The sequence below is a fragment of the Gastrolobium bilobum genome, unplaced genomic scaffold (genome assembly GCF_033153095.1).
Source record: "Gastrolobium bilobum isolate Gb01-03AN ecotype WA unplaced genomic scaffold, APGP_CSIRO_Gbil_v1 utg2193, whole genome shotgun sequence".
NCBI lineage: Eukaryota > Viridiplantae > Streptophyta > Magnoliopsida > Fabales > Fabaceae > Gastrolobium > Gastrolobium bilobum.
In genome coordinates this window covers 149,470-176,781 of record NW_026897609.1, presented here as the reverse complement: position 1 = coordinate 176,781, position 27,312 = coordinate 149,470, and the positions used below count along the sequence as shown (strand labels likewise).

General features: G+C 33.4%; 4 protein-coding genes across 4 annotated transcripts; 1 reads left to right on the top strand and 3 right to left on the bottom strand.

Annotated features, from left to right (window-relative positions):
- The first annotated feature begins 916 nt into the window (after positions 1-916).
- Positions 917-3,399, top strand: LOC133308544 (pentatricopeptide repeat-containing protein At1g62350-like). The gene is made up of 3 exons (XM_061509174.1): positions 917-1,372; positions 2,143-2,535; positions 2,931-3,399. Exons 1-3 carry the CDS (start codon positions 1,025-1,027, stop codon positions 2,958-2,960), a joined length of 771 nt encoding a protein of 256 aa, XP_061365158.1. The 5' UTR covers positions 917-1,024; the 3' UTR covers positions 2,961-3,399.
- Positions 3,400-3,634: 235 nt separating this feature from the next.
- On the bottom strand, positions 3,635-9,140 carry LOC133308521 (GTPase-activating protein GYP1-like). The gene is made up of 10 exons (XM_061509143.1): positions 8,924-9,140; positions 8,015-8,165; positions 7,731-7,914; positions 7,259-7,329; positions 6,724-6,861; positions 6,545-6,636; positions 5,537-5,808; positions 5,012-5,097; positions 4,718-4,819; positions 3,635-4,026 (listed from the first exon to the last, which is right to left on the bottom strand). Exons 1-10 carry the CDS (start codon positions 9,028-9,030, stop codon positions 3,865-3,867), a joined length of 1,365 nt encoding a protein of 454 aa, XP_061365127.1. The 5' UTR covers positions 9,031-9,140; the 3' UTR covers positions 3,635-3,864.
- A 2,724-nt stretch (positions 9,141-11,864) lies between these two features.
- LOC133308522 (peroxisomal membrane protein 13) lies at positions 11,865-15,505 on the bottom strand. Its single transcript, XM_061509144.1, has 5 exons — positions 15,344-15,505; positions 14,271-14,507; positions 13,822-14,132; positions 13,149-13,241; positions 11,865-12,479 (listed from the first exon to the last, which is right to left on the bottom strand). The coding sequence occupies exons 1-5, from the start codon at positions 15,366-15,368 to the stop codon at positions 12,258-12,260; spliced, it is 888 nt and encodes a 295-aa protein (XP_061365128.1). The 5' UTR covers positions 15,369-15,505; the 3' UTR covers positions 11,865-12,257.
- Positions 15,506-18,371: 2,866 nt separating this feature from the next.
- LOC133308534 (protein NLP9-like) lies at positions 18,372-23,688 on the bottom strand. Its single transcript, XM_061509162.1, has 5 exons — positions 22,609-23,688; positions 21,798-21,842; positions 20,936-21,628; positions 20,152-20,272; positions 18,372-19,626 (listed from the first exon to the last, which is right to left on the bottom strand). Exons 1-5 carry the CDS (start codon positions 23,566-23,568, stop codon positions 18,638-18,640), a joined length of 2,808 nt encoding a protein of 935 aa, XP_061365146.1. The 5' UTR covers positions 23,569-23,688; the 3' UTR covers positions 18,372-18,637.
- Between the last annotated feature and the right edge of the window lie 3,624 nt (positions 23,689-27,312).

Genomic DNA, 27,312 nt, shown 5'->3' with positions numbered 1-27,312 from the left:
CATGTGCTGTTGGAGGTTGTTTTCATTGTTGAAAACTAGATGAAGCTTCACACCATCCTTTTCATGCATTTGTTGTTTTTGACAAAATGTCCTTGTTGAGCTGAGAAGTTTCTTCAAAGTGAATTGTTGATGTTGTGTGTATGTGGATATTGAATATCTGTGTTGTATATATTTAATTTAATTATAATTATTTTTGTGGAGTAGAAATATTAGGATAAATAATATGTTTTTTTTTTAAAATCTTTTCTCTTAACATAGGATTATAATTATAAATAGATTCTTATTATCTTATTGAATTATTGCTTTTTGTAAAATAATGTTTATAATAAGCATTATTAATGTTTGATTAATTTCCCAACGACTTTGAGAAAAAGTAGCTACAGTCGCTACACCAGACGACTACTTTTGACATGGGAGAATGACACATATCTCGTTTATAGTAGTTAAGTAGCTTAGTCGTTATGAATTTTTTTTTAACTGTGTAACATTCAGATATATTATTATGAAAAAGGGACAGTACGTCAAACACCCCCCTTTCTTTGTTTTACGCTGAATTTAAATCACAAGTGAAATTCTTCATAAAATTAAGAACAGAGAGAAAGTAAAAAAGAGAGGATATAAAAATTATAATTATGCATTAAAATAACGTCATCTTATCTAAAATAACATAAAATGATATCTTTTAAAATAGTAAATATTTTTCTTTATTAAAAATCATCAAATATATGTCAAAATTATTTTTTTAATCAAAAATAATATAAAATTACGTAATTTAAAACGATAAATATTTTTTTTTCTAAATTTAATATTTATATTCATCTAAATTAACATAACGCATATTTTGGGAACGCACGAAATTAATAATTATTTCGATTATGCTAATTTTCTCTTATTTTCCTAGCATCTTCCATTTTTTCTCTTATTTACATCATAAAGGGGAGGCAACTCAGGCGGTGAGTTTTTTTCTCTTGTCGTCTCCGGAGAGAGAGTAATTGAAGAGAGGAAAATAGAAGAGCGGACGAACATGATATTAAGAGCAAATCAATCGCTGACTCTATGGAGTTTCTTCAGGCGTTGTGGAAATGAGGAACGGCGTTTCTTAAAAAAGACGAGTATCGATTTTCAGAACATCAACGACAGAAAAGTGATAGTATGCGGGCTCCGCTCCAGTTACAGTAAACGGCCACGCTCTAAATGTGTATTGTCCAAAGAGAGCATTCAAGTGATTCATGCACTCAAACTCGCCAAATCCAAATCCTCTGAGAAGCTCCATCAAATTCTCAACTCAAGCCTCACTAGGCTTCTCAATCGTGACCTCTTAGACGTCTTGGCTGAGTTACAAAGACAAAATGAACTCCATTTATCCCTCAAGGTAACCCACTCTCTCTTAATTTCATTTCAATTTTTTTAATATTTGTTTAATTTAAATGTTAATGTAAGTTTTGTTAGAGAAATATAATATAAATATAGGGTTTGTTTCAACCGCTTAAAATAAATTATTTATGTGGAGCCCAAAACAATATTCAATATTATTTTGAAATAGAAATCAAGATATTTTTTTAATTATAATTTATTTAAGGATTATAATAGTTTTTCTCATTATAATTCTTTTTTAACCCAAACGATGTCGTTTTGAGAGTAAATATAAATATCTATATTTACTATAAAAACATTAAAGCCATAAATATGTAGGAAAATAGTTATCGAAATAAAATTACAATTGGGCCCCACAGATAAGAGGAGAGATAAAAAAAGAGTGGTGGAACTCTTTTGTGTATGTAGGAAAATTGTTTCTCTTATGTAAAATGAGATAAATATAACCCTAAATGTGTTGTTAGAGAAGATTATATTTACAACTTCTTAAGTTGTATTTACAACCTCATTCTTCTTACGACCTATACTTATTTTTATGGTTATTGAGAATCAAAGTAAAATCAACATTTACAAAATAATTTATAAGAGTGATGATGATTTGATTTTGATCCAATAAATATAAAAATGATTGTAAGAGGTTGGAAGGAAAAAGATGTTGACCTTCATAGCTTTCCTGATCATAGGGTTAGAATTTTGATCTTTTTTAATGGAATTAAATTAGCATGAGGTAGGAAAAAAAAATGAGCCTTGGGTGAAATGGTTCTTTAGGTTTTCAACTTCATTCGCGAGGAACCAGAATATGATAAGATGCTGTCGTTATATGCTGACATGATATTGTTGCTGGGAAGAAACAAGATGATTGAGGAAGCTGAAGAGTTGTTTTCGGAGGTGGTGGAAAGAGGGTTGAAACCGGATACGAGGATGTGTACTGAGATGATTGGGGCGTATTTACAAGTTGGTATGATTGACAAGGCAATGGAGATATACGGATCCATGAAAGAGAATGCATTGGGGTGTTCACCTGATAAGTTGACATTTACCATATTGATTAGGAACCTTGAAAAGAATGGACAAGAAGAGCTGGCTGCTACTTTGAAACAGGAATGTGTTGACTATGTCGAATCACCCGATAAATTCCTTAAAGAAGTCGACCAAATACATGTAAGGTTTCAATCTTGTTACATGCAACAATTTGTTTTCTCTTTATCTATTTTTAAAGCATAGTGATAGCTTTATAGCACCCGGTTCTCTTTTTATTTGGAATCCACAACATTCTATTTTCCCAAGCAGTTGTGAACTTGACCTTACCCCCCAAAACTATTCAACTATGGGGTTAGCTGATTGAATAGCTTAGGGAAAATGTGCTTCAATTGAAAGAAAAAGTGGAGAACATTGAGTTGGTAAAATATGGAACTTTCAGCCACATTAATAACTGCTCTATTAATCAAAGAATTTCGTACATAGTGTGGTACCCAATCAATTCCCCATCCTGCATGAATATGTATATATTTTTCTCTGTAAATTTGTGTTTTAGAAATTTGCCTTTATGTCTTCAGGGAAGAAAGAGATATCTCAATCTTGCATGAAAATTTCCAGCAGTGGATGATGGTCTTGTTGGAGTGATGGATAGTAGATGAAACTTCATTATTGTATTGTAGTATCATTTTACTGGAGGCTGACTGGGAGCCTTCAAACTTGGAGCTTCAATTCAAACATATCTGTGATTGTTGGTGGCGACTGTCGAATTGGTGGTAATGTTGCGTGATAGGTTGCAATGGCTTAGGCATGGCAGGTAGCTATATACTGGTGATGCTGCAATATTGATATCATCTGTACTTCTGATTTTAATAATAATAATGAGGAATGGTTTTTGCGGCAGAGCTTGGCTATTATCCCGGAAATCGAGTTATTATGTTATTATTTGATCTTGGCTTGTTGAAAGAAACCGTTGATTTTCAGCTATATGCTTTGAAGCTCGTTTCGTTTTCTCTTGGTTTGTGCCACGATATATTAGCAGAGCATAGTTGTGCCTTATTTGTTGGCTTCTTGTCGTGTTACTAAACATTATATGATTCTTATTATTACACGGCAAATGCAAAATGAAAATACTTGTTGCATTGGCTTATCAAACTTTGCTCATCTCACAACACACTGCCACAAGCCTACTTGCAGCTTCAAGATAACTAAGCGAAATCATCATTTGATATAAAATCATACCAAACGGTCCAAATCATTAATATAATTGAATTTGAAACCCATGAATACAACCAAGAAATTGTCTACTAAAGATATGGAAGGCAACTATGATTGGTTAAAAAAATTAATACAACAAAAATAGCCTCTACCTCTCTATCTCCTGTTTATTTTTCTGTCCTTTACAAGATATTACAAGCAAAATACATGTGAAAATTGGTTTAAACAATTAGTTTATCTATAAAAAGCACCACACACTTCAGAATAACTAAATTACACAAAATCACAATTCCTTGCTCAGGTAGCTAAATGGCTCGGAGAGTTGTTGAACATGCTGTGCCACATAAATGCACGGGAAAGTACCATCTCGAGCTCCTGGTGAGTCCAGTTCTCAGTTGGAAGGTGTTGAAGGAACATTACCAACTCTTGAAAATCAAGCTTCTGGAGTTTGTCTGACCACTGAGAAAACAATGATAGAGATCAGAGAATATACACTTCCTACTATATAATCATTTCTAAAATATATGCAAATAATCTAAAGCAACCATACTGAAAATATAAAAAGGGATACGTAAATCACCAAATCAACCATACTTAAATGCAACAGGAGACAACGAAAGGCATAACTAGATTATGTTCTTTTAAGTGGCAATAGAAAATCAGGGAATAGATTTAAGTATAGCTAGGATGCTAAAATTTTGCACTCTCCACAAAGCAAACTTAATGCACATTAAATAACGTTCCCTCCTAGACCCTGGCAGTAACAATAAAGAATACATAAAAAGGATTAAGAAAAGGCTAAATTTCTTTAACTTCACATTCTAAATGGAACCAATGTATTGAATGATAACGGATGGGTTTAGCACTGCATAATACAACCCGTCTAAATGGAGACTAAATCTTATATCTTAACTATATAAGATGTCAACCATAATCATCAATAAACCGTCAGACAATGATGCAAGATTATACAGTACTTCGGAACCAGCAATAGCATATCAGATTATGGCTATTGGTTGCTAGTAAAGTACAAAACTCGAGTTTAACTGTAAATAACATAATAAATCACATTCCTTGTCATCTTGGCTATAGGATGAAATTTAATTCAAATAAACTGTATTAGTGCAAAGGCCAAAACATGCTGGCTCACCGTTAGAAGAAAACTGGCAAATATATACACAAGGAAGTCTGGTAAGGCATCTCCTTCAGCTAGATATGTGTCCCAAAGCCGCGTGATGAGATGGAAGGGTATCTAATTACATAAATCAGACATCAGACTTAAAAAGCATAAAATCATGAAAAATTTGTTGTAGTCCATTGTTTCTCCCCAATCAAACTAAAGCCCTTGAGACTTGATATGCAGTCAGTTATCAATTATATATGAAGTTCTTGAGAAAACTATTGCACTTATAAGGAAAAAATAATAAAAAATTTCAGAGTTAACCTCGCGGATTAGAAGACAGTTGAACCAGCGGAAAGCAAATTGAAGAAATTCCAGTCCCTGATGCTCCATATGGCTTGAAATAGGCTCTGGTGCAAGCTCAAAAGTTTCAGTATCAGATTGTATTTTGAGATATACAAATAATAATATACTGCGCCCATTTCAAATTATTAGTAGACGTAGAGAAGAAATTCTGTTTCATTTTATCTATCATTTTAGAAAAACAAGAAGGGATTTTTTTTTTTCAATTTTATCCTTATCTCTTGGTATCTTCATAAAGTGGTGAGAGGATAATTTCGTTAAATGTAATTATATTTCCTTAAAATTTAGGGTATTTAATGGCTTTTTTAATCCTTGTACAAAAACCTTAAACAACTGATAATTTTGAAAGGGAGAGAGTAACAAACCAAAAATGAAGGTTTGGTAAAATTAATACAGATGCAAATCTATATGCACAAGTGGGACATTTAAGTTAATGCAATTATAGAGATAATTTAAGAAAAGCAACAGGCCTGAGAAGAAGGTTACCATCAATCCTCCTGACCAGTTCCTTCAACTTAAAAACAAGCCTTTGAATTCCTGGTTGAGCAAATGTATAATGGTCTTGCATACCATCAAGCAACTTTGACAAGCACCAATAGCAATCAGCCTCTACATTAGATATTTTATCTGAAGATAAATCAGACATTGACCAATTATCTATGCCCCCTTCTAAGTATTCTGATAGGAAAACAACTAAAAACGGCGTAACAAGATCATTTATCCCCTGGACATATCCACTTGCAGGATGCCGAATGGCCCTGGCAAAAGATCAGGAAATCATATAAGTAAAACAATTATAATAATAAAAACCTACATTTAGTATTCAAAAATTAGTCAACAAGTATGATCCCAAATTAAAAAGCTCCAGTGTATCTATCACTGGTAAAACTTGCAATCCATCCAATAACTGCATCATGCACTTAAAATGGGAAAGCTAGATCATAAAGGTCCTTTCTGGTACTAGCATCTTTTTCCTATTTTCTTTTCTCAAGTTATTGCTCTAAACTGCTGCTAAGAAGAAACAAAAGTACATAAGACCAGAGCAATTATTCTCAGCATCTTCTGAAAGTGTAAAAAAAATGCATCTTAAGGTAACTCACACCATCATGCTGGTTCCTAATGCTGAAACTGTTTCTAGAAAGTAATCTTCTCATGGTGTCCATCAAGATTATCGTTCAGTTCAGTACAATAAATGGAACCAAATCTAGGATCAGTCTGAAATGGACCAAGTTAATACATCATACGTACCACCAGTTTATTGGAGCTTAGCAATAAATGCTACATTGCATATGCTAACCTACAGCAATAACTCATCTACTAACTATTTCAAACAAGATTGATTACAGTATCCAAAAAGCAAGTATAAGTTGCACCTTCTAAACCTTATGTAACTTTCTTCACCAAGCTAAGACCTCAGAAAAAAAATCCACAACAATGAACACTAGGCTAAAAATGATATCAGGCCCAAAAAGCAGGGTATCAGTAATATCTAACCATGTGTAAAGAATACGCTCTAGTGATTTCTGAACTTGCTGTTGCTGGAAGAATGGAACATCAGGTACAGTTCTTGGACAATCAACAGCAATCTAACAAACATAAAATGCAAGCAGTGAAAAAGAAGAACCTTATTTTTGCAAACAATCAAGATAGGCATATGTTATAGCTGAGAATACCTGGCGAAGCATGTTGATCTCATCATCTGAGCGTTCCGTATCAGGAATATCATAATAGTGAGAAACACAGTCAAGATACTCAAGTCGCTTCCTTCTCAAAACTCCCTCCCTTCTATCTGAATTAGGAGGTGCATATCCCTGTTGTCAGTTCATCTTTAAATTTCCAAGAAGAAAAGAAACTATCCATAGAAAACATGTCTGGCATGCAGTTGACCTATTTACGTAAAAATGATTATCTATAGGGTATATACTCCTCATTTTTCTTTTCAAAAGTCTTCTGCATGGTATTGTTTCAAAACAATTTTCATATAAGCAATATTAAGACCTCTTTATGAAAGAATAACTCAGCAGCCCACCCTAAAGATTTTTTTTAATTCAGATATCACCAAAATAAAATAAGTTTCCGCATATCCTAATAAATTCTGATCTCGACTCCAAACTTTATTGTTATCATGCTTCTTGTGTCTTGTGACAGATAGCTATCATGAAAGTATGTGCTTGAGCAAGACACATAGCTGAAGATCATAGAGTTTACCAAGAGAAGTCTCCACACCGTAGGACGCATATAATCTGGAACACCACTCCAAGCTAATTCACGTAATTTCTCTACAGTGTAGATTCAAAGGAAGAAATATAAGGTGTGTATCATCAGTTCGTCACTAAAAAATGGGAAACTAAATGGATGTTATTGACGAACAAGTACTTTACAGAGGATGCAAACATGAATATTAGATGCTTGACAATGAACAACAATTTGGGCCGACAATCAAGGGCATGAAAGATATCAACTTGAAAATGGGAATGCTCGCGATTTTTCTAGCAATTTATGTTGAACCCTACCAATAAAAATATCTATAGGCAAAGGCAAGACATGAGTATGTTTTATCTGGGCACACAGCTTAGAATTACATATGTTAGTTCCATAATTGGATGTGGTCATATCAGAGCAATGATGAAGAAGTCAATAAGTACCATAAAAGAAAATAGAAACACAGAAGTTAAAATACCTAATATAACCATCGTCCCAGAAAGCACCTTAGTGTATTTCATAACTCTTGCAGAATCTGTAGCTCTAGCACCCATGGAAGATTTCTGGACTTCTTCAGGCGGGTTCTCTACGAGGGAGGTTGATATTTTTAACTTATTCTCATTGGAAATACCGAATGGTTTGCTTGTACTGTGAACTTCCTCCTGTGTTAAAAGTAGAAGTCTCACTTGATGAAGTGCTACACATCAGTCTTATAGAGATATATGAGATGATCTAACTACGAAATATGAATGCTAAAATCACCTCTACTCTCTCAGATGTGTGATCACTTGTGCCAGTATCACTGTATGAGGAGCTCCTTTGGTAAGTTGGTGAGGATAAGTTTGAGTAATCTGGCGGTTCTACCCTCTGGCTCAATAATATTTTACCAGGAATGCTACGACCCTTGAGTAACCTTGACAAAGAAAGAATATGAATTTCCATCAATTGTATCCAAGGCATATATGCTTATCGTTGTAGGTGAAACCAAATATATAATGAAAAAATAAAAATAAAACTACAGTATAATTAGTCAACCCGCTAAAGAGGAAGAAAAATTAAACATGAAATACCAATTATGCAAATGCATGATATATAAAAATATTTTTTTAAGAATAATTGTCCTGTTAAGCAAAAAAATTTGTAAAAAAAAAAAAAAAAAATGCAATTCAAAGACTGACTCTCAGAAAGAATTTGGTTTATCATCTCCATTTTAACTGCAAGCAAACCTGCTGCAAATACATAAATCAATAATTGATAAGAATTAAAACCTCGATCAAGAATCCATATGTTTCCTAGCTTCCATTATCCCCGCATTTCATAGCAATAATCCAGAACACAATGAAAAGAAGCCATCCAATTTGATTTCACGGATCACATCAAAATTGGGTTCTATCAGACAAGCATGAATCATTACTAACCGTGTCATTGAATTCCACCCATCAGAACTCGTGATCTTAATCTCAAAAAAAAATTCAAAATGTTTAATGGGTTTTCTAAATCCCACCGATAAAATAATTAGCAGTTGAAGATCAGCGAATCGGGCAGCGTAATTATCGAGATCGTGAGATTTACCGAAAATGCCCTATTTTTCTGAAATCCTGAGGAAAAACTACAAGCAACTAACTTAACAGAAGAAACGAGTATTTTGTGGGGGAATTAAAAACCACATACCCTTGAACATTTCTGAGGGTCTGGTTGAATCGGGTATCGAGGATTCCTATGGTGGTGTCTTTGTTGTGCTGATGTTGTTCCCTGTTGCTGTTATCCTCGTTCTTCATGGTTGATCTGTCCGAATCCGCGTTCTGTTTTGCTTATTAGTTATTATAACTGACACTTCTTTCTTTCAGAGACTGACTAGTGTGTGCAAGTGCAAGCAACATGATGAATACTCACAAAACAAAACATCCCTAAGCTGAAACAAAATTCTCATTTTCTTTCTGTACTAATCAATAATAGTCATCTTTTTCCATCTCTTTTTTTTGGTAACATCATCTTTTTCCATCTTATTATATGAATTTTCGTCTTTGAATTAGTTTATTTTATGGTTAAAAAATTTTATGGGATAATTTTTATAAAAATATTGCTTTATCAAAATAATTTCTTTCATTCACTATTTCATATTTGTTTTGGTAATCCCTTCCTATTTTTTGTTTATATATATATATATATATATATATAGAGAGAGTTTTATAAAAGTTATGTTGTAGGAAAAATAATTATGTTATGTTCTAGTGATTCATTTTGCGTGCCGTAATTTTTTTTTCTTCAAAACATGTGAGTCCTACAAAATATTGTGTGTAAAAAAATTTTTGTGGTCATGTTAAACGACGAAAGCAAACCCCATATATATATATATATATATGAGGCAGGATCCTTTGACACCGGTGTCAAATTTGAAATTTGACACCTCATCTGATAGTCATTAGATCAAAAAAGATCAATGGCTCTGATTTGTAAGCATGTGACGCCATTGATTTTTTTGATCTTACGGCTCTCAGACAAGGTGTCAAACTTCAAATTTGACACTGATATCCAAGGATCCTACCTCATATATAAAAGTAAAGAATTTAATGGCACTGTTATGAGAATTTGCACGTAAAAATAGAGGATAAAGTTGACGAAATCACAGTAAGGTTAAGCACAGATTTTAAAAATGATTAAAAAGGTAAAGAGAGAGACAGTACAACTTTAGAAGAAGAGCAAAAAAAGGATTAAGGGGGCGTTTGGTCTACAGTTTCTTAGAAGTTAGACATGTTATTTTTGGACTTCTTTGTTTGGTTTGAGTTTTTAAAAAATTTAGCTATGTATCCATTTTGCCTAGCCATCTACTTTTGTATGAAAAAATTGGAGGAAAAAATATTGCTGAAAATACCTCTTCCAAGATAGTATTTTCAAGTTGCTTAGGCTAATGGGAGAAAGTGAACACATGTGGATGCCAAAAATACCCTCTTCTATTAGACAATAGTGTTTGCTACAAGGGTTATTTTATAATTTGAAGTTATTTCTTCATCTATATTTTACCTCAAACTAAACATAGACTTTATAAATCTTACCTAATTTATCCGGTAAAATGTTTTCTAACCAAACAACTTTTTTTACATTTTCCTACTAAACTCACTTTTCAACCATTTCCCTATCAATTACATTTTTCTAATATTCAAAAAATTTCTCCTCGACCAAATGCCTCCTTAACATGTGTCAAGGAAAGACAGATGTTTGACATGCATCTTTTATTACGGTTAGTTTTATTAAAAAATTTACGTACTTACGCTACAATTTGATGTTGAGTGAAAGTAATGACTATCAAATTACAAATATTACCGCTCACCCAAATAAAAAAAAAAATTACAAATATTACCTCTCCAAAATGCAAGTAAAAGATTGTCAATTTTATTACACATCTTCTGTTGTATATCATACGAGAAATATTACTCTTCTTTCAAATAAGATAATTAGTTATCTTATGTGATAGAAAGAAAATAGGTGGTCGCCTACCACTAAAAAAAATATGATACAAAAATCACAAGAAAAATTATCTCCAAACGAGTAATAAAGCACATATTGTATTCATGATATTTTTAAGCAATTTTATTTTTTTTTTTGGAAATATTCCAATCAGTTCATTGCTTTGTAACTAATCCGATTCGGGGCGGGTCTAAGATTAAGACTTTAAACCCCTCCCAAAGATAGTATTAGAGATATTCGAACACATGCTCTCACCTCAACCTGCTTAGCTTTCATGTGTCAACTGTACTACTCCCATTTGATATCTTTAAGCAATCTTCAGTTTGCATATTAGACGTGGGGCTTTTAAATAGTCATATATTTTAAAGAGAAATCATAGTATGCAGTTGCAATAAATTTAATTTGTCTCCTGCTCTCACCATAAAAAACCATGCATCCTTTTTTGTTTTTTGTTTTGCAGTAGCATAACAAATATATTACCCTTTTATATTTAGGTGGGCTCCACCATTTTATCTGTGTGACGGAGAGAAACGGTCCTTTCTGTCGTAGGAGAGCCTTCAACCCCTATTTTAAGGAAATATTTAATATGATCCAGACTCATTTATGATTTAGTGGTCCAAGTTAATAAAAAATAAGTATTTTCTGAATTGCTTATATGAAGGAGAGAATTTTTTTTTTTTTTTTCTCAAAGTAACTGCTCCTCAATGAAGGAGTAAGTGTGACAGAATTACAATAAATACTCTGCTATTTTAAATTGGTATTCTGGAACTTTAAAATGCAACGTTGATTTATATAGTTTTAGTTGCATATGAAGGACTAAGTGAATTAGTATTTGAATAAATTTTTATAAAATAATATTTTTATGAAATAATTTTTCTATTTTTTTGGAAAAAAAAATACTAACTATTTTAAGTTTTAAATTTTTAAAAAACGTATTAGATTATCATGAAAATTTTAAAACATTTTTGATAAAAAAATAGCTCAAACAAACTAGGCATTTTTCCGAGCATTTCTTTTGTTCACTGGTTTTCAGCCCTTGCTACAGCCCATTGCAGTTCACGGTAAAGGGCCCAAAAACGCATTTACAGTGAAATACGTATCGGTAACCCGCATAATTCAGAATCCAATTTTCTTAGTACCCAAGATGGAAATAAAATGTAACTCATACTTCATATATCCAATTTGATAAATGTTCATAGTACACGAAAAGAAACACAATTTGTGACCCCGAAAAAGTTAAGCAGGTATGCAAGATTACATTCTGTATACACAATAATACATCTACGAAGCAAACAGCAGCATCCTGCAGATTCAAAGCAAACTCTGACATGGTATAATGTAGGGATGGTGTCTTATTATCAGACGATTCCGCTTCCAGTAAAATCAAGAACTAGTCCATACAAAGTAAAACAGCAAACTGAACTTAAAATCCTGGATATACATGACTTCAGCAGCTTCAGTATCTTCATTTGGAATGCTGCTGTTTCTTCTTTTGAATATATTTGGACTCCCTCTAATAGCGCAAAATAAATTGACCACATCATTGCTTGGCGTCATTTCCCCAAACATTGTCCCAAGAACCAGTTGGAGCAGCCTTTGCTGCCTCAATATAGTTTACATTTTCAGAGGAATTGTGTGGTCCAGGCAGTGGATGTCCATTTGGACCTGGCGGGTTAACCTTCTTGGACTTAGTTCTAATCCCAAGCAACCGTAGCGCAAATCTAGCCAGCTCTCCATATAATAATCCAGAGCGATCAAACAGCTGCAACAGAGACCAAGTAATCATCTAAAATTAAAATATATTCTTAACACTTCCTAGATCTGGCAAATCGTGCAAAGAAAATAATGAAAGTTTAATAGCTAACTGCTATATTAAAATAAATATCACAAAAGGTACACAGAGTCCATTCCTGTGAAATAACACATTCATGAATCAGTGTGTGCTTTAATTAGATTGTTTGGTAACTTTTTATGAATTGTGTGTTTTTCAATAGCAGGTAGGAACTTGCTTTTGGTTTTGCCAGAATATACTATCATTCCTAATACATGACCAAACTACACCTTAAATGTTGTATTTAAAGACAAACACTTCTATACCCTTTTCCATGATTTGACGCCAAAAATGATTTTTTCTAACAATATCCAAAGGAGAACAAATTCACAGAGAACCTTTTAGACAACTTTCAAATACCCAAACAACAAAAGGATATCCAAAAGAAAAAAGAAAAATCTTCCAAAACCTAATATTGTATAAGTGATCCTCCGCAAAGCAAAAATTTCACAGCAATTAAAACACACAGACAGAGCATATACGATTTCATTTTTCACTTTAATAATTAATATCAATCTTCAAGCAGCTGTAGGAGCTGGGTATGCAATTAGCAAATAAAAAAAATAACATAAAATGGAAAGAGAATGATGAACACGAAACCTGGAGAAGTGCAGTCATGAACATATGGAAGGCCTGTGTGTTCTGATCAATGAGTATTGCTATCCGGCCAAAAAAGTTAACCACGCCTTGCATCTGTCATGAAAGGGAAATGAGTTCAACATATGCAAAGTTTTGAACAACAGATAAAAAAAAATCATATTCATATTAAAAGAATCCAAAGGGAAAAAAAGAGAGGAGAGAGGCAACAGTAGAATATGATGAGATTAAATAGAGAACACAAAAATGTACTTATATACAAAATCCATTTTCCTATGCTGCTTTCATACCCAGGTACTTCTAAGTACAAGATGTCTCATAACAGAACTATTATCCCCGACTAAAAAGATTGACATTATCCCCGTTACTGTTGCATTTTGTCTCACATGGCTCACAGGCACTCTTAACTAATACTATGACTGAAACATGCGAATCAAATTCTTTTCGCACAGTAACATGCAAAACAAAATAAATTGTACTAAGTAAAGTTTAATCAGAAAAAGAAAGATAATTTGATCTCAAACCATCACAAATATGAAATAAGTAGTCAGTTGTAAACAACTATGTGAATTAACAATCCAGTAAACCAACATGGGAGAAAAAAATTCCATAGTACACGTTCATCAATCATCCCTACGGAAGAAAACTAAATTAGCCAAAGTATCATATGGCTCACCACACGTAGAGCAGAAATCCAAAATCCTGGCGGGGATGGAGGGGCACCATATGGATTATTGGGATCTTGATCTCCATAAGGACCACCACCACCCATGCCATAACCACCCATTGGACCCCCAATGCCACTGTTATACATTCCACCCCCGTACATCCCAGATGACCCATAAAGGCCACCACCATATCCTCCTCCCCTGTACATATTGTTACCATACATTCCACCACCATATGACCCTCCCATTCCACCATAAGAAGATCCATACATTCCAGATCCATATCCAGAATTATAATTATTCAGTGTAGAACCATATCCTGCAGATTATAAGAGAAAAAAAAATAGATTCATCAAAATAGGAAAACAAGGGAAAAAACTTTAAACGATAAAAAGGCTACAACATGACAGTTTTTTTGTTTTGTTTCTAAAAGCAAAAAAAAACAATAAACAAACACCTCCATAGCTGTTATTTCCATAATTCTGTTCCCATGGCCTTGTGGGAACAGGCCTCCCAAGAGCATTCCTGTTGATAGTTGCTGCATTCCTATCAGTACTAGAAACAATATCCCCAGGTTTTGCAGTCCCCGAAGCCTCAACTACAGCACTTGTGGCGCCAGCTGATGGGGGTTTAAAAGGAGCTGGGCCAGATGAGGAACCCGCTTGTTCCCAAGGTTTTGTTGGAGGTCTATTTGCTGCAACACAAATTTATTTACACAATGAAAATGTTGGGTAAAATTTAGGATAATGAAGTGTAATTTGTAAAGGTTCTAGCATCATACACCGCGTGCTTCTTACCATGGCCTGGAAGGCCTTGATTTATCATATCAGGTATGAAAGAAACAAGAGACTACACTCCCCACCGAATAGGAGAGTTTTCATAAGGTGTGTGTAGAAGTGAAGTTATGCTGTTTCATGGCAAGAATCTGTGTTTGACTATAAAGGTTTCCAATTGGGTGACATTTTTTTTTTTTTAATAAATAAATAAATGAAGGGCTTGGTGTTTGTCATTTTAAATGACATAAGTTGTGTCATTTTATTGGTGATTTTTTTTTTCAATTTAAAATTTAAATAAAAAAAAATTTCTGTATCTATCTCTCTCTTAAAATCAGATAATTTTATGTCATTTAAAATGACAAACACCTCTCCCATAAATGAACCCTCCAAAACTAACGATCTTCAGAAAAAAAAAATAAGAATATAATTCAAACATGATTCAACTCTGAGGCGAACAAAAACTAAACTTATTCATAAAGAAAAACAAATATACAATTCGTGAATGATGTTCACGACAATAAGACACAGATCGACGTGACGAGCAGGAGCGAAAATAACAAGTCAAATTGATTGTTAAGGATGTCGGATGCCTAGGTATTTAGGGCTCCGATAATAATTTATCGATAAGGAGACGAAATGCAAACCCTAACGGAAAAATTAGCGGTGAATAATATAAATTGTATAATCTATAGTCATGGCTAATTAAATAAATCTGGAAGGCGAAACCAGGATTAAAAATTAAAGGAGAACGAACCTGATGGTTGGCGCTTGGGATCCATGGGAATTGCAGGGAAATACCATACAATTCAATACAACCTCTTCTTCCTCTCTCTCTCTCTCTCTCTCTCTGAAGCAGCTAAGCGATTTTTATTTTATTTTATTTTTTTGTATATAGCTAAGCGATTTTTGCTATCATTGTTTTGTTTTGGCCTTACAAGGAGAAGGAGGTGGCTATTTGGCAGCACCTCCAGAGTGGGCCCCAACACCATTCAACATTTTAAACCAATATTGTTAAAATCGATCCGGTCATTGATGACGTGGCTATTTGGAAGCACCTCCAAAGTGGGCCCCAACACCATTCAACATTCTAAACCAATATTATTAAAAGCGGCCGGTTCGGTCGATGTACTCGGTCATTGGTTCAATCAGTAGATCACTGATTTAATCGCATGATCCAGTAATTATATGTAATTTTATAATTTATATTAAAAAATTATAAACATAATCAAATATTCAAAAAAATAAATATTTCAAATATTTTAATATAAAAAATAATAAATCACATATTATTATCCAATAAGGGCCTGTTTGGAGCACCTGACAAGGAAGATAGGATAGGATAACTTATCATATCCTACTTTTATCTCTTGTTTGGTGGGTCAATAGGATATGATTAGTTTATCCTATTGCTTCATTTTATCCTATCCAATACATGATTTCTTATCCTATGGGGGGAGCTGGGTTAGGATTCAATAGGATAGCAATATTTAATATACAATATATCCTCACGTTACCCAATATCCTCACTCTACCCAATATATTTGTATTTATTGCATTATATTTTATTTTTTATTTTTCTTTCTCTTTTTACATAATCTTATCATATTCCTAATCAGGTGCTCATCAAACACAGGATATGATATAGGTTTATCAGCCTCATATCATATCCTACCCTTATCAGCCCCATATCATATCATACCCTTATCCTATCCTGTCCACCAAACAAGCCTTAAAGTATCAAGCAAATATATAATGATCGTGATACAGGACTTTAGATTCAGAAAATGACATCTCTAACTATAAATCAAATCAAAATTTTCTGCATAGTACATAATTGAAATAATATTAGTGTTGTAGGTACATAACTTATGTAAGTCAATAAACAAAAAAAAATATTCAAATAGGTCCATTATGATTTTTTTTGAAAAAAAATTTGGATTTTTTTTTTGGGACCGGGCTGGGTCATCGCTTAACCGAACGGGTCACCGATTTTCATGAAAACCGGCCGGATCAGATCGGGTCGCATCGATTTTGATGCATGGTGGGTCCATTGCTTCAACCGGACCGGTTATATGACTGATTTATCGATTTCCGGGTCGACCCGGTCGGGTCGGTCCGATTTTATTAATAGTGTTCTAAATGCACCGTTCTTTTTTTTTAAAGAGTAAATATCCCTTTTGGTCCTTAGCAAATTTTACGATGTCCGCTTTAGTCCCTAACAAATAAAAAGGCCCATCGTGGTCTCTAAGAAATTCAAAATGGATCCATTTTAGCCTTTTTAGGGACTAATATGGGTCTTTTTTGAATTTGTGAGAGACCACGATTTCAACTAAATTGGTCCATTTTGAATTTCTTAGGGACCACAATGGGTCTCTTTATTTGCTAAGGACTAAAGCGGATATCGTAAAATTTGTTGAGGACCAAAAATGGTATTTACTTTTTTTTTTTTTTTTTTTTTACACGTATTGGGTTACTGTTTGGGAGCGCGTTCCAAGCACAACAACCTTTGTGCTGACTGCGTCACGCACCATTGCCACGAATTTTCTCATTGCTGCCCCTATCCGCCTAAATTATCAAATATTCATTATATTAACAATCCTTTGAGCATTTATTATAAAATTGATAAATATGAGAACTATTTATTACGTTACCTTTGAGCATTTTTGAAAAGAATTTTTTTATTTTTACTTTTTATAAATCACAAGTATCCTGAGGGCTGAGGCAATCCTGTTCAGAAACTTTTTTGTATTTATGTATTTAAAGAAGAATTTCTGAGGAAAAAAAATTAATTGATATCACGTATTCTACAATTTTTCTATGTAATAAATAGAGAAAAGTTTTCTTAGTTCCAATTTTTAAATAAAGATAGCACATTCTACAATGTGTATTTAATAAATGGGTTTAATATTTTTATTTTTGCTCTAAAAAAAAATTATGTCACATTCACATAAAGATGAGTGACAAATTTATGTGAATATGAAAGAGAAAAAAATTTCGTAGCAAAAACATAAACATTTTTCCTTAATAAGTAATTTATTCATAAAGCAAGAAACAAAAGATGATTCAATTTTTTTACTGAGTTGATTTATTTTGTAAAAATAAATACACCAATTTTATCAAACATAACTTCTAATTTTTTTTATTCTCATATCTATAGATTTAATTTATTTTCTTAGAAGAATTAATTTCTTTTATACTTATTATATTTTGAAAAAAGTCTTAGTGCAACTATAGAAAATGTACTTATAAACTAAAAGGGATTACTTCAAGTGATACATGTTTGATTTCGGTCAGTTCTTAAGTTTAAGTTTTTTTGAATATAAAAAATCTTTTTTAGAAGAATTACTTTTTTATGATACGGATGTTCCCGGTTGAATAAGATTACTCTCGTAAAAGATACGTCTATTTTAAAAAAAATACAAAAAATTGTACTTATAAATTTGGGTCGTAGAATCAGCATAGACCCAGATAGTCAATCTCATCCTCCACTAGATCTTATACATTGCACAAAGTTTATAACATGTTTTTTATATGGGCTTAACATTTCTGCAGCAGCCGTAGATAGTGTTATCTACAGCTGACACAGAAAAGTGGGTCCCACGGCTTTTTTAAAAACAAAAAAAAAAACTCAGGATCCGTTATCGTATCCTAGGATTCGGACGTGTATCCTTGTTTGCTGTAAGTACAGAAATCATTTTGTCTTTTTATATATATTTATAATCATTTACTAGTTACATTATCTCATGAGATATCTATAAAATTACAAACTGAGCTTACAGCACTGCAGAGCTATTTACCTCGGTCCTAACTACTACTAAAATTCTGTGCTGCTGCTATGCTGACATATAAGAACTATATATTTAACATGCAAGTGCTCCCATATACGTTGTTATCTTTCTATCTTCCAAAAAGCCACTCAGAAATGAATCTTTGCAACTGGCATAAGTGGCTAACAAAATTTAAACTCCTCCACATTCAGAACCCTCATAAAGATTGTGAAAAATTAACAAAATCTTGTGAAAGCAAGACTTTAATTGTGATATTGAAATCATCCATCATCTGATGTGCTATGAGTTGCCAGAGCAATGGAAGGCATATCACGAACAAGAAACCTCACAATACGTTTTCCAATATCATCCAATATATCTATACACTCTTGCAAATCCGCATCATTCACCAACATCACCCACTCTTCTTCATCATCTAGATATTTGAGCTGGAATGACCCATTTTGTAATTTGAATCTTGCTGCAACTTCTTCATATAGCTTGAAACAACCTGCGGACGGATCAAACTTGAAACGAATGGTGTCTTCTCTATAGGTAGCTTTGACAATAATTTTTGAATCACTATCCACAATGGTTGATATGACTTTAGAATGCTTCTGGTTCTCAAAGCTCTGAGAACTTGACGAATAATAGTCATGCATCATTGAACCAGAGCCATTAGATGAGTTTGTCAAGCTTGAAGAAGTATGGTGGTGATGTTCAAGTTCAACAACCCCATCATCCCCATCAACACCAATGTCCATCTCATAAGCCATCAAGCGTTTAGATTTTTCTAAACTCAAACCACCCTTGTTCAGAACCCATTTATCACCTTCTTTTGCAAGAACAGAACCCAAAGAAGCTTGTTCAGGACAATCCATTGCCACTGATTTTGAATCTTCACTACAATCAACTGAAGAGGCATTGGTTTTCTTCAATTTTCCCTCCAACTTAATAGTCGAATTCTCACTGTCACTACAAGGTGCAGGCAGTACTGAGACTGCATCTTGTGTAACAGGCCCTTGGTCTTTTATAGTACACTTTTCAGGGAAGAGAAGACTTTTATGTGCATCAGTTTCTTGGATGATTGAACCTCCTGCCACGAACGCCGCCATTCGAGGATCAAACTTCAACCCTCCTTCCACTCCATGGACAGAGTCAAGCACAGTCTGAATTTTCTTCAATGAATGATTCACTTTATTAATCTTGCGGGATGGCCATCTTGAAATTCCATGTTGCCTGCATATCCTTTTCAGAGTTGTTGGGCAAACTGCTCAAAGAAGAAATTTATGTTAAGAACAAACTTGATTCAATTAACCAGAATTACCTTTTGAGAAATGTTGAACATCTTCTTTGCACAATGAAAGGGCAGGGACTCTTTGTTTAAGATTCAACCGTTGTAATAAATGTTATCAATTTAAATTGTTCTCAATAAGGATGTTATTGAACTACACTTAGCTTTAAAACTAGCATACCGCAAATCTCACTTTGAAAACCCCTCTCATGTTTCTTTCAATATAATTTTGACAATTCAGTGCTGCTTAATACAAAGGTGTAACATGCAATCAGCAGCATTTAAAGAGTTCCATCATAAAATACTCATTGAATTGCATTCATTGTTTTCCCAACTAAGTAATAACTAGAGAAGAAAAATGAAATCCTTAATGGTATACAGTTCAAATGATAGTAAAAATGCAGTATCTCATACCAACTAACATCTGCCATCATAACCCAAAATATATAAACCATGTCATTTAATATACAGAAATTAGCACAAATAACGTTGGAGTCTAACCACCAATGCTTTTTGCAGCATCCTTCAGACTACCAGAAAAGTACTGTTGGAGAACACTCAAGCTAACATTCCTCTCTGATGTGCTTCTCTTTTTCACCTGTCTTCTTGATCCATTTCTTTCCTACAGGACAAAATCCTACAATTGTTAAAGCTCAATTTCAGGAAACATAAAAATTGTTGCACCATAAATAATTTACAAAGATGATGCATAAATTATATTTGAGTTTTTGCCACATTAGTATACTCCTTTATAACATACACCAAGTGTGATGGGAATTCAGTATTTTTGTTTCCCTGTCCTACCCCATTATTCACATTCACTTATAACAAATCCTTCCTCAGAGAGAGCGACAACTCCTTAACAATGGTTAACACTACAATATCTTAACAATGTTTATTGTGTCATTAGGAAATTCTTCTTGGTTAAGTAAATAATTACCAGAAATATATGAATACTATGAACTTAAAAAAGCTTATCACATACTGAATATTATTTTTCTGAATAATACTATATATGGGTTCAATCTATTATATAAATCTAACTAAATTATTTGCCTAGAATAATGATTTATCAACTGGAAACAGAATATTTACAATAATTACAATGATATACAGTGAACATTACACGGTAAAGAATAGGAAAAGATGTGGAACTATTACAACATTAGTGATTCATTTAAGGAGGAAAGTAATTCACAAACTTAAACATTAACAAGAACATGCTACCACAATGTTTGCAAGATAATAAAATTCATTCCTCAGGGTCAAAGAATAGCAGATGCACCTGGGTACGAGAAGGCTCAATTCCATTGTTTCTCAGGTTCGATGCCTTCAATGGCGTCTTCCGGATAGAATCATGGTTAACATTTTCCTTTTCAAACCCCGCTTGTGAGCATTCTATTCCAGGTACTTCAGTTTCTGAAACTGTCCTCAAACTCCTACAAATTCTCTGCATGGTACTTGAGAGGTTGTCCAATAAAAGTTGTTGCTCTGAACTCCCTCTCATACTGACAGGCAGAAAGAATTCCAATATGTAATCATCATCATTAGTGTAGGTGCTCCTTAGCTTAATTGCAACCGCAGCATTCAAATTATACTTGCGTGCATGATGGACAAGTGGATATTCACAAATATCATACGCCTTCACATCAGGAAAGAAGAAAGGATGATTGGATTGAAGAGCTTTCCCGGCTAAACCTTTCCCTTCCTCAAGTTGATGTTCAATGCATGCATGAACAAATCCTTCCATCGCTCTATCAGTTATATAGCAAGCTGATTCCTCGATGCACAATATGCTTTTTTCACCAGAACTTGATTGACCCTCTTTAATTCGAATATTTGTTGCTCCACCTCCTGTGTCCTCAGTGTAATAACAGGGAATCCATGTCAGTGCCAGGGGCAATCTATGTGCATGACATACAGATCGTAACACATCAACTATCTCTGTTAAAGCAGCTCTTTTGTTATTTGAAAGACACTGCAGAAAAAGAAGATATATATTGTAAGAAGTGCAAAAATCCAGATAAAACCACATCTCAACCCCCCTTCCCCAAAACTCATTTCAAGATTTTTAGCTTGCTTTTTTCCTGCCTTTCACTATGGTGAGGAAAAATCAATAGGAAAAAAAATAAGGTTTAAGCAAATACCTCGGGAAGCAATCGAAGAGGCAAAGTAGTCCTTAAATTTACAAGCTGCAGAAAGTCATGATAAATACATATATCATTACTACCTTCAATTGTAATATAATGTGCAAACTCATAAAACATAAAAAAGAGGTTACTTTTTCTAAGCAACTAAAGAGTGCACAGCTATAACTGAATTGGCTGAGATGCATGATGGTCTTTGAAAGATCTTGGCAAAAGTCAAAGTTGTTTCTCAATCAAATGAATACAAGATGCATTTTGAAATGACTCAAATACTCAAGTATGTGCCCTATTATAGCAATGAATATTGCTGTTTTCTTTTACCAATTTTGGCAATGATCCCTAATGGGACCACAGGAAACATGAATACACCATACACAACAATAGAAATTACTACTGCATGCCAAAATGCTCCTCAATCATGATGTGAGAACAACATCAAATATCTTGAGTATGGACCAATGAACATACAAGATACTTTGTCAGGCAAACTAGAAAGTTCACCATGATAACTTTGTATTGAGACATCCAAGTCCCGAATGGTGATGTGAGAACAATAATAAGTCCCAAATAGTGTAACAAATATCTGCCAAACAAATTTCCAAATATATTTGTGTGTTGTTGTGGGCTAAATCTTTGCCCAAATTCCTTCAATCCTTCTCAAATCAAGGCAACACACTTCCAGATATATTCTTATAATAGAAGATCAATAAATTGAGGATAAGACAAATTCTGAACTGTACAGTGAGAAGCAGTGAGACAGGCAAAGTGCAGAAAGGGAAGTTATGTTGGGAATAGCAAAAGAAAAACCTACCTGGAGTGCACGGCAAACAACTTCCAATTCTCTGTCAAAATCAGGCTTTTCCTTTTTAGTGACTAGTTCCAGTACAGCACAGCATGGCACTTCAGAGTGCAGATCGAATATGGGAAAAGCAATTGATCCACGAACCTCATGATGAATTGCATGCTCAACCCTCAAGTACTCACTCTTACTGTAATAACCAACATTGGAAGTCCACTCAGGAACTTTGGAGATAAACACACGACCAGGAAGTCCTGGGAAACTACGTGAATTTCCTCCTGCAGAAAATGTAAATGTCCTTGACACTTCACGATACCCTGCAAGCAATTGGTCTAGCAAATAAGGTTGCTCGCTCGTGCTTAAGACAAATTGATCACCATGTTGTATGGGAACCCAAACTTGTGCCAATATTCCACCACCAGCTGATTCCTTAAAGAAAGACAAAGCCTTAAGCATTCTCTCATCAAGTGACAAACCAGGTGGCCTAGAAATTATGTGATTGCCCATATCAAAGGTATTAAGATGTTGAGAAGGGCCATGAATTTTTTGCTTATAATTTAAGTTATTTGCATCATTTGTGTCATCTAAGAAACCAAGTAGGGTGTCCATTTGCTGAAACACTAACTTCTCTCCATACGTGGGGGAGCTTTCCCTATCATTGTAATTTCCACCAACTCCATTCATAAAGAATTGCTCACTGTTTTGTTCCACCGGATTGAATTCACCAGGCGATGGATATGGTAGTGAGGCAAATGATGGAAGCCCATTAGCCAAAAGTTGATCAGTCATGGATGGGCTATTGCACAAACCAGCATAAGTATCAAAGTTCATGAGCTCGGAGAAGCTGTTAGGCAAATCCTCTGACATTGAATTGCTCATTCTACCATCTAATGATGTTGATCCTTCCAACTGAGCTCTAGGTGATTCCCAAAGCTCAATTCCTCTTCCCTTAGGGGGAAAAGGGTATTCCATACTTAGGTTGGAGATCAAAATTGATTGAAATTTAACCAATTTTAGTGTTCCTCTCTGAGTCTGTGTAAAAATTTGCACAGGACGTTGCTTCCCTGTTTACCATTATTCTTGAAGCCTGTGAATTTGCATACTCAAATCAGCTACCTTCATCATCAAGCAAACTAACATAAGCATAACCCCAAAAACAAAATTTCCAAAATCAAGAATTAGCAAAACAATTTTTGAAAAATTCTGCGGATATAAGCATGTAAGCTTAGCACTGTGGAAGCACATGCTTAGCAGAACACAGGTCATTAAATCACAACTCAGCTAAAATTTAAAAATAATAATAATAATCAGAACTCCTCAAGCGAAAACTTAAGCTGCATAGGAAAAACATTGCTCACGTTAAACTTGCTCCTGCCTAATAGAAACTTGCAAGGGGGAACTTTTCCAGGAAAACAAAAATAGGATTCTAATATGAATATTTAGAATTTGGTAATTACACTGAGCACTGCCGTTGAGCAGATTTAAAGTCCTCTACATATTAAATATTAAGCTAACATTCATCTTTCTAACTCATTTTCAACCATCTTCACCACTAAAAAAAATCCACTCCCACACTTTAAATGCTGTCTCTGAAGCTAGAGAGGATCAGAATTCAGCAATAACAACTTAAACCCTGCAGTTCCCATACTTCAAAGCTATGCATCAAAGCCCCAAAGAGAGAGTTTCAATCTCACAAAAGGCACAATTGATAACATGTGACGTAAACAAGAAGCCACTAAAAAGCTAAAAAATTTAACTCAAAAACAAGGAAACTAGGGTTCCCAAAAACCTGAATGTTGAGCATCTAAACTCCAAAGGAAGTACAGGGAAAAGGCATAAGATAAAAAAGGGTAGAGAATTTGTGAAGCTTGTCAACGATTGGCAAATAGTTTTTACGTGAACAGTTAACAAAAAGGAAAAAAGAAAAAGAAAAAAGAATAGCTTGAAAATTTACAAAGAAAATTGAGAATTGCCAATATATGAAACCTAGAAATGACTTTATTAGTTAGGACAGCTAACGAATCAATCACCGACCTCAAAATCCCCGAACATGAAAAAATCTTTGTCCATAAAATTCTACGAAACAAGGGGGCAGCTCTGAAGTGGACACAATGATAGTTTAAATAAAGTGGAACAGTAGGTTTCTATAAAAGGAAAGAAATGCACAACTCAAAAGTTAACTCGTTGGAAATAAGTAACCAGAGAATCGGTTACTAAAAATGGCATGACGGTGTTTCCAAGCCGTTTCGTACGGCGTGCTTTACTAAGCCAATTCTCATCAGTTTCGTCGGGTCGGACTTTATTTTTTTATAATTAAAATAAAATATTTTAAAATGTTTTTCTGTGTTTTTTATTTCTTGTTGAGATTTATGAAACTACAAGTGGCATTGCTCTCGTGGAATCTCATAGATGAAAAATCATATTTAAGAGAGAGAAAAATTAGAATCTATACAGGTGACATGTGACTGACATATGAACTAAGATTCTTCACAATAATAATACTAATAAGAGAAGGGTTATATTGACAAAAAAATTTTTACAAATTTATAAATTATATTATGTCTTGCCGAACAAACTTCACTCAATACTGTCTTACCAGTTAGTATAATTTGTAAACAAAAAATTTATAAATATAACATTCTCCTAATACTAATGTGTCGATACTTTAGGTCAACTTTTAACTTAATTGAGATTAATTATTTTCTTAAACAATTTTAAGATCGCATACCTTTTATATTAGTATTGTATACTTGGAAAAATTACTTACTTAAATTTTTTTATATTATTAACACAATGAACATGAGTGGTTAGCTATTAGCTAATTAACTCTTGAATTAATTGAAGAAATTTAATTTATTAATGTATAAGCAATTGACATGAACTTCTTGTAAAACAAACCTAAATTTGAAGATTGGTGTGCAAGTGTATCAATCATTTCATTGCATTAAGAATAACCCCTTTCTAAATTTTATTTATTTATTTATTTATTTATTCAACGGACTGATCAATCATGAAGAACCTATAAGGTGAAATAAAACAATATTTTATTAAAACATACAAAATTCGATTCATATTAACATATATTTCATGCATTGCAGGGTATTTTTAAATTTGAATAAAATTTAAAAAGTAAATTAAAGTTTTTTAAGAAAATATTTTACATTAAAATTATATAATTAATTTAATAAAAACAAATTTAAAATGAATCTGTCATCATTTAAAATAATAAATTAAAAATATAAGTTAATATTATATTCTAATTTAATATGTTTAGATGTAGATTAGTTATAAAATAATTCGCAGGTTTTTTATAATAAATTTTCAATTTGAAAAATATTTGTGATTTTCTGGATAAGGATGCTGTTGTAAATGCAACAATTAAACAGATAAAAAAACAAAACAGAAAACAGAAAAAAATATATTTATGAGTAGATGATGAGGCTACAGATATTCATGGAGAGGCGGAACGCGTAAGTAAGGCATTGGGATTTGGGACTATGGAGCACGAACCTTTGAATCAAGGGCGATTGGACTTAGGATAGACATTAAATTTGGGATTTCAAATCTTATTTTTCTTCTTATACGTATTTATTCGATTTAAATTTTTATAGCAGCGAATTTGTCAAAAAAAAGTTGATGAGTTGACTTTACTGAATTAATATAGGCATTCAATGCTACACGTATAGGATTTTGAGATTCCGTAATGGCATGATATAAAGCACGATTATTTTAGTAATAGGTGTTGAAAACCAGTATGGTTAAAATTGGACCGGCCAACAGATCACATTTGGACCTCATTGATTCGGTTCAATTAAGGGATTGGTTGTGCAGTTGAAGGGTATGAAATCAGATTTAATCAGTATAATTTTTAGAATTTTGATGCAAAATATTCGATAAATGATTAAATCATCAACCACTAAACCATAGCACTTTATTAATTATGTTATAACTTTTATTATATATTTTATATGGGAATGAATATCATGTTAAAATTTCACGAGATCTATTCTTTCGATTCAACTGATTGAATCAATAATTTAATATCTTGATTGAGTCTATAACTGGATAAGAATTTTGATGGTCCTGGACCACCATTAATTCAGTGATCCAAACCTATTAGAATGAGACAACTATTAAAGAGAGAGGAGAGAAGAGAAATAAAAAATAAACTTTTGTACAAGTATCACTTACTGAATAGAAGGACCACATAAGGCCTGGAGCACCAAATTTTTTTCCCTATAACTGAATCGATTTTAATAATATGGTATGGTTAAAAACCAATTATATCCTCTCACTAAGGATGGGAATGTCAATCATTCTGTTCCTTGGCACTATTTATGAAAATAAACAATTCTTTTCTATTTCTATGTCTTGGAACAGTTTTTAAGAAGAAAAAAAAGTGTTTGATAACATGTTCTATTTTTATTCCAAGAATAAGAATTGCGTTTGATAACACAACAAATAATATAATAAAAAATAATTCTTATTAAACATAAAAAAAATTTGGATCATCACTTTTCTTTTTATATAATGATGGTGGCAGCGGCGGAGGTGGTGTGGTGGTGGTGGTGGTGGTAATGGTGTTGATGGTGGTTGCATAGTCGTGATGGTCGCGGCAGTGGTAGTGGTGGCAATGGTGGTGGAGGTGACGGCAATGGCTACGACGATGGTGATGGCGGTGGCGATGACGTGGTGATGGTGGTGACGACAGTGGAT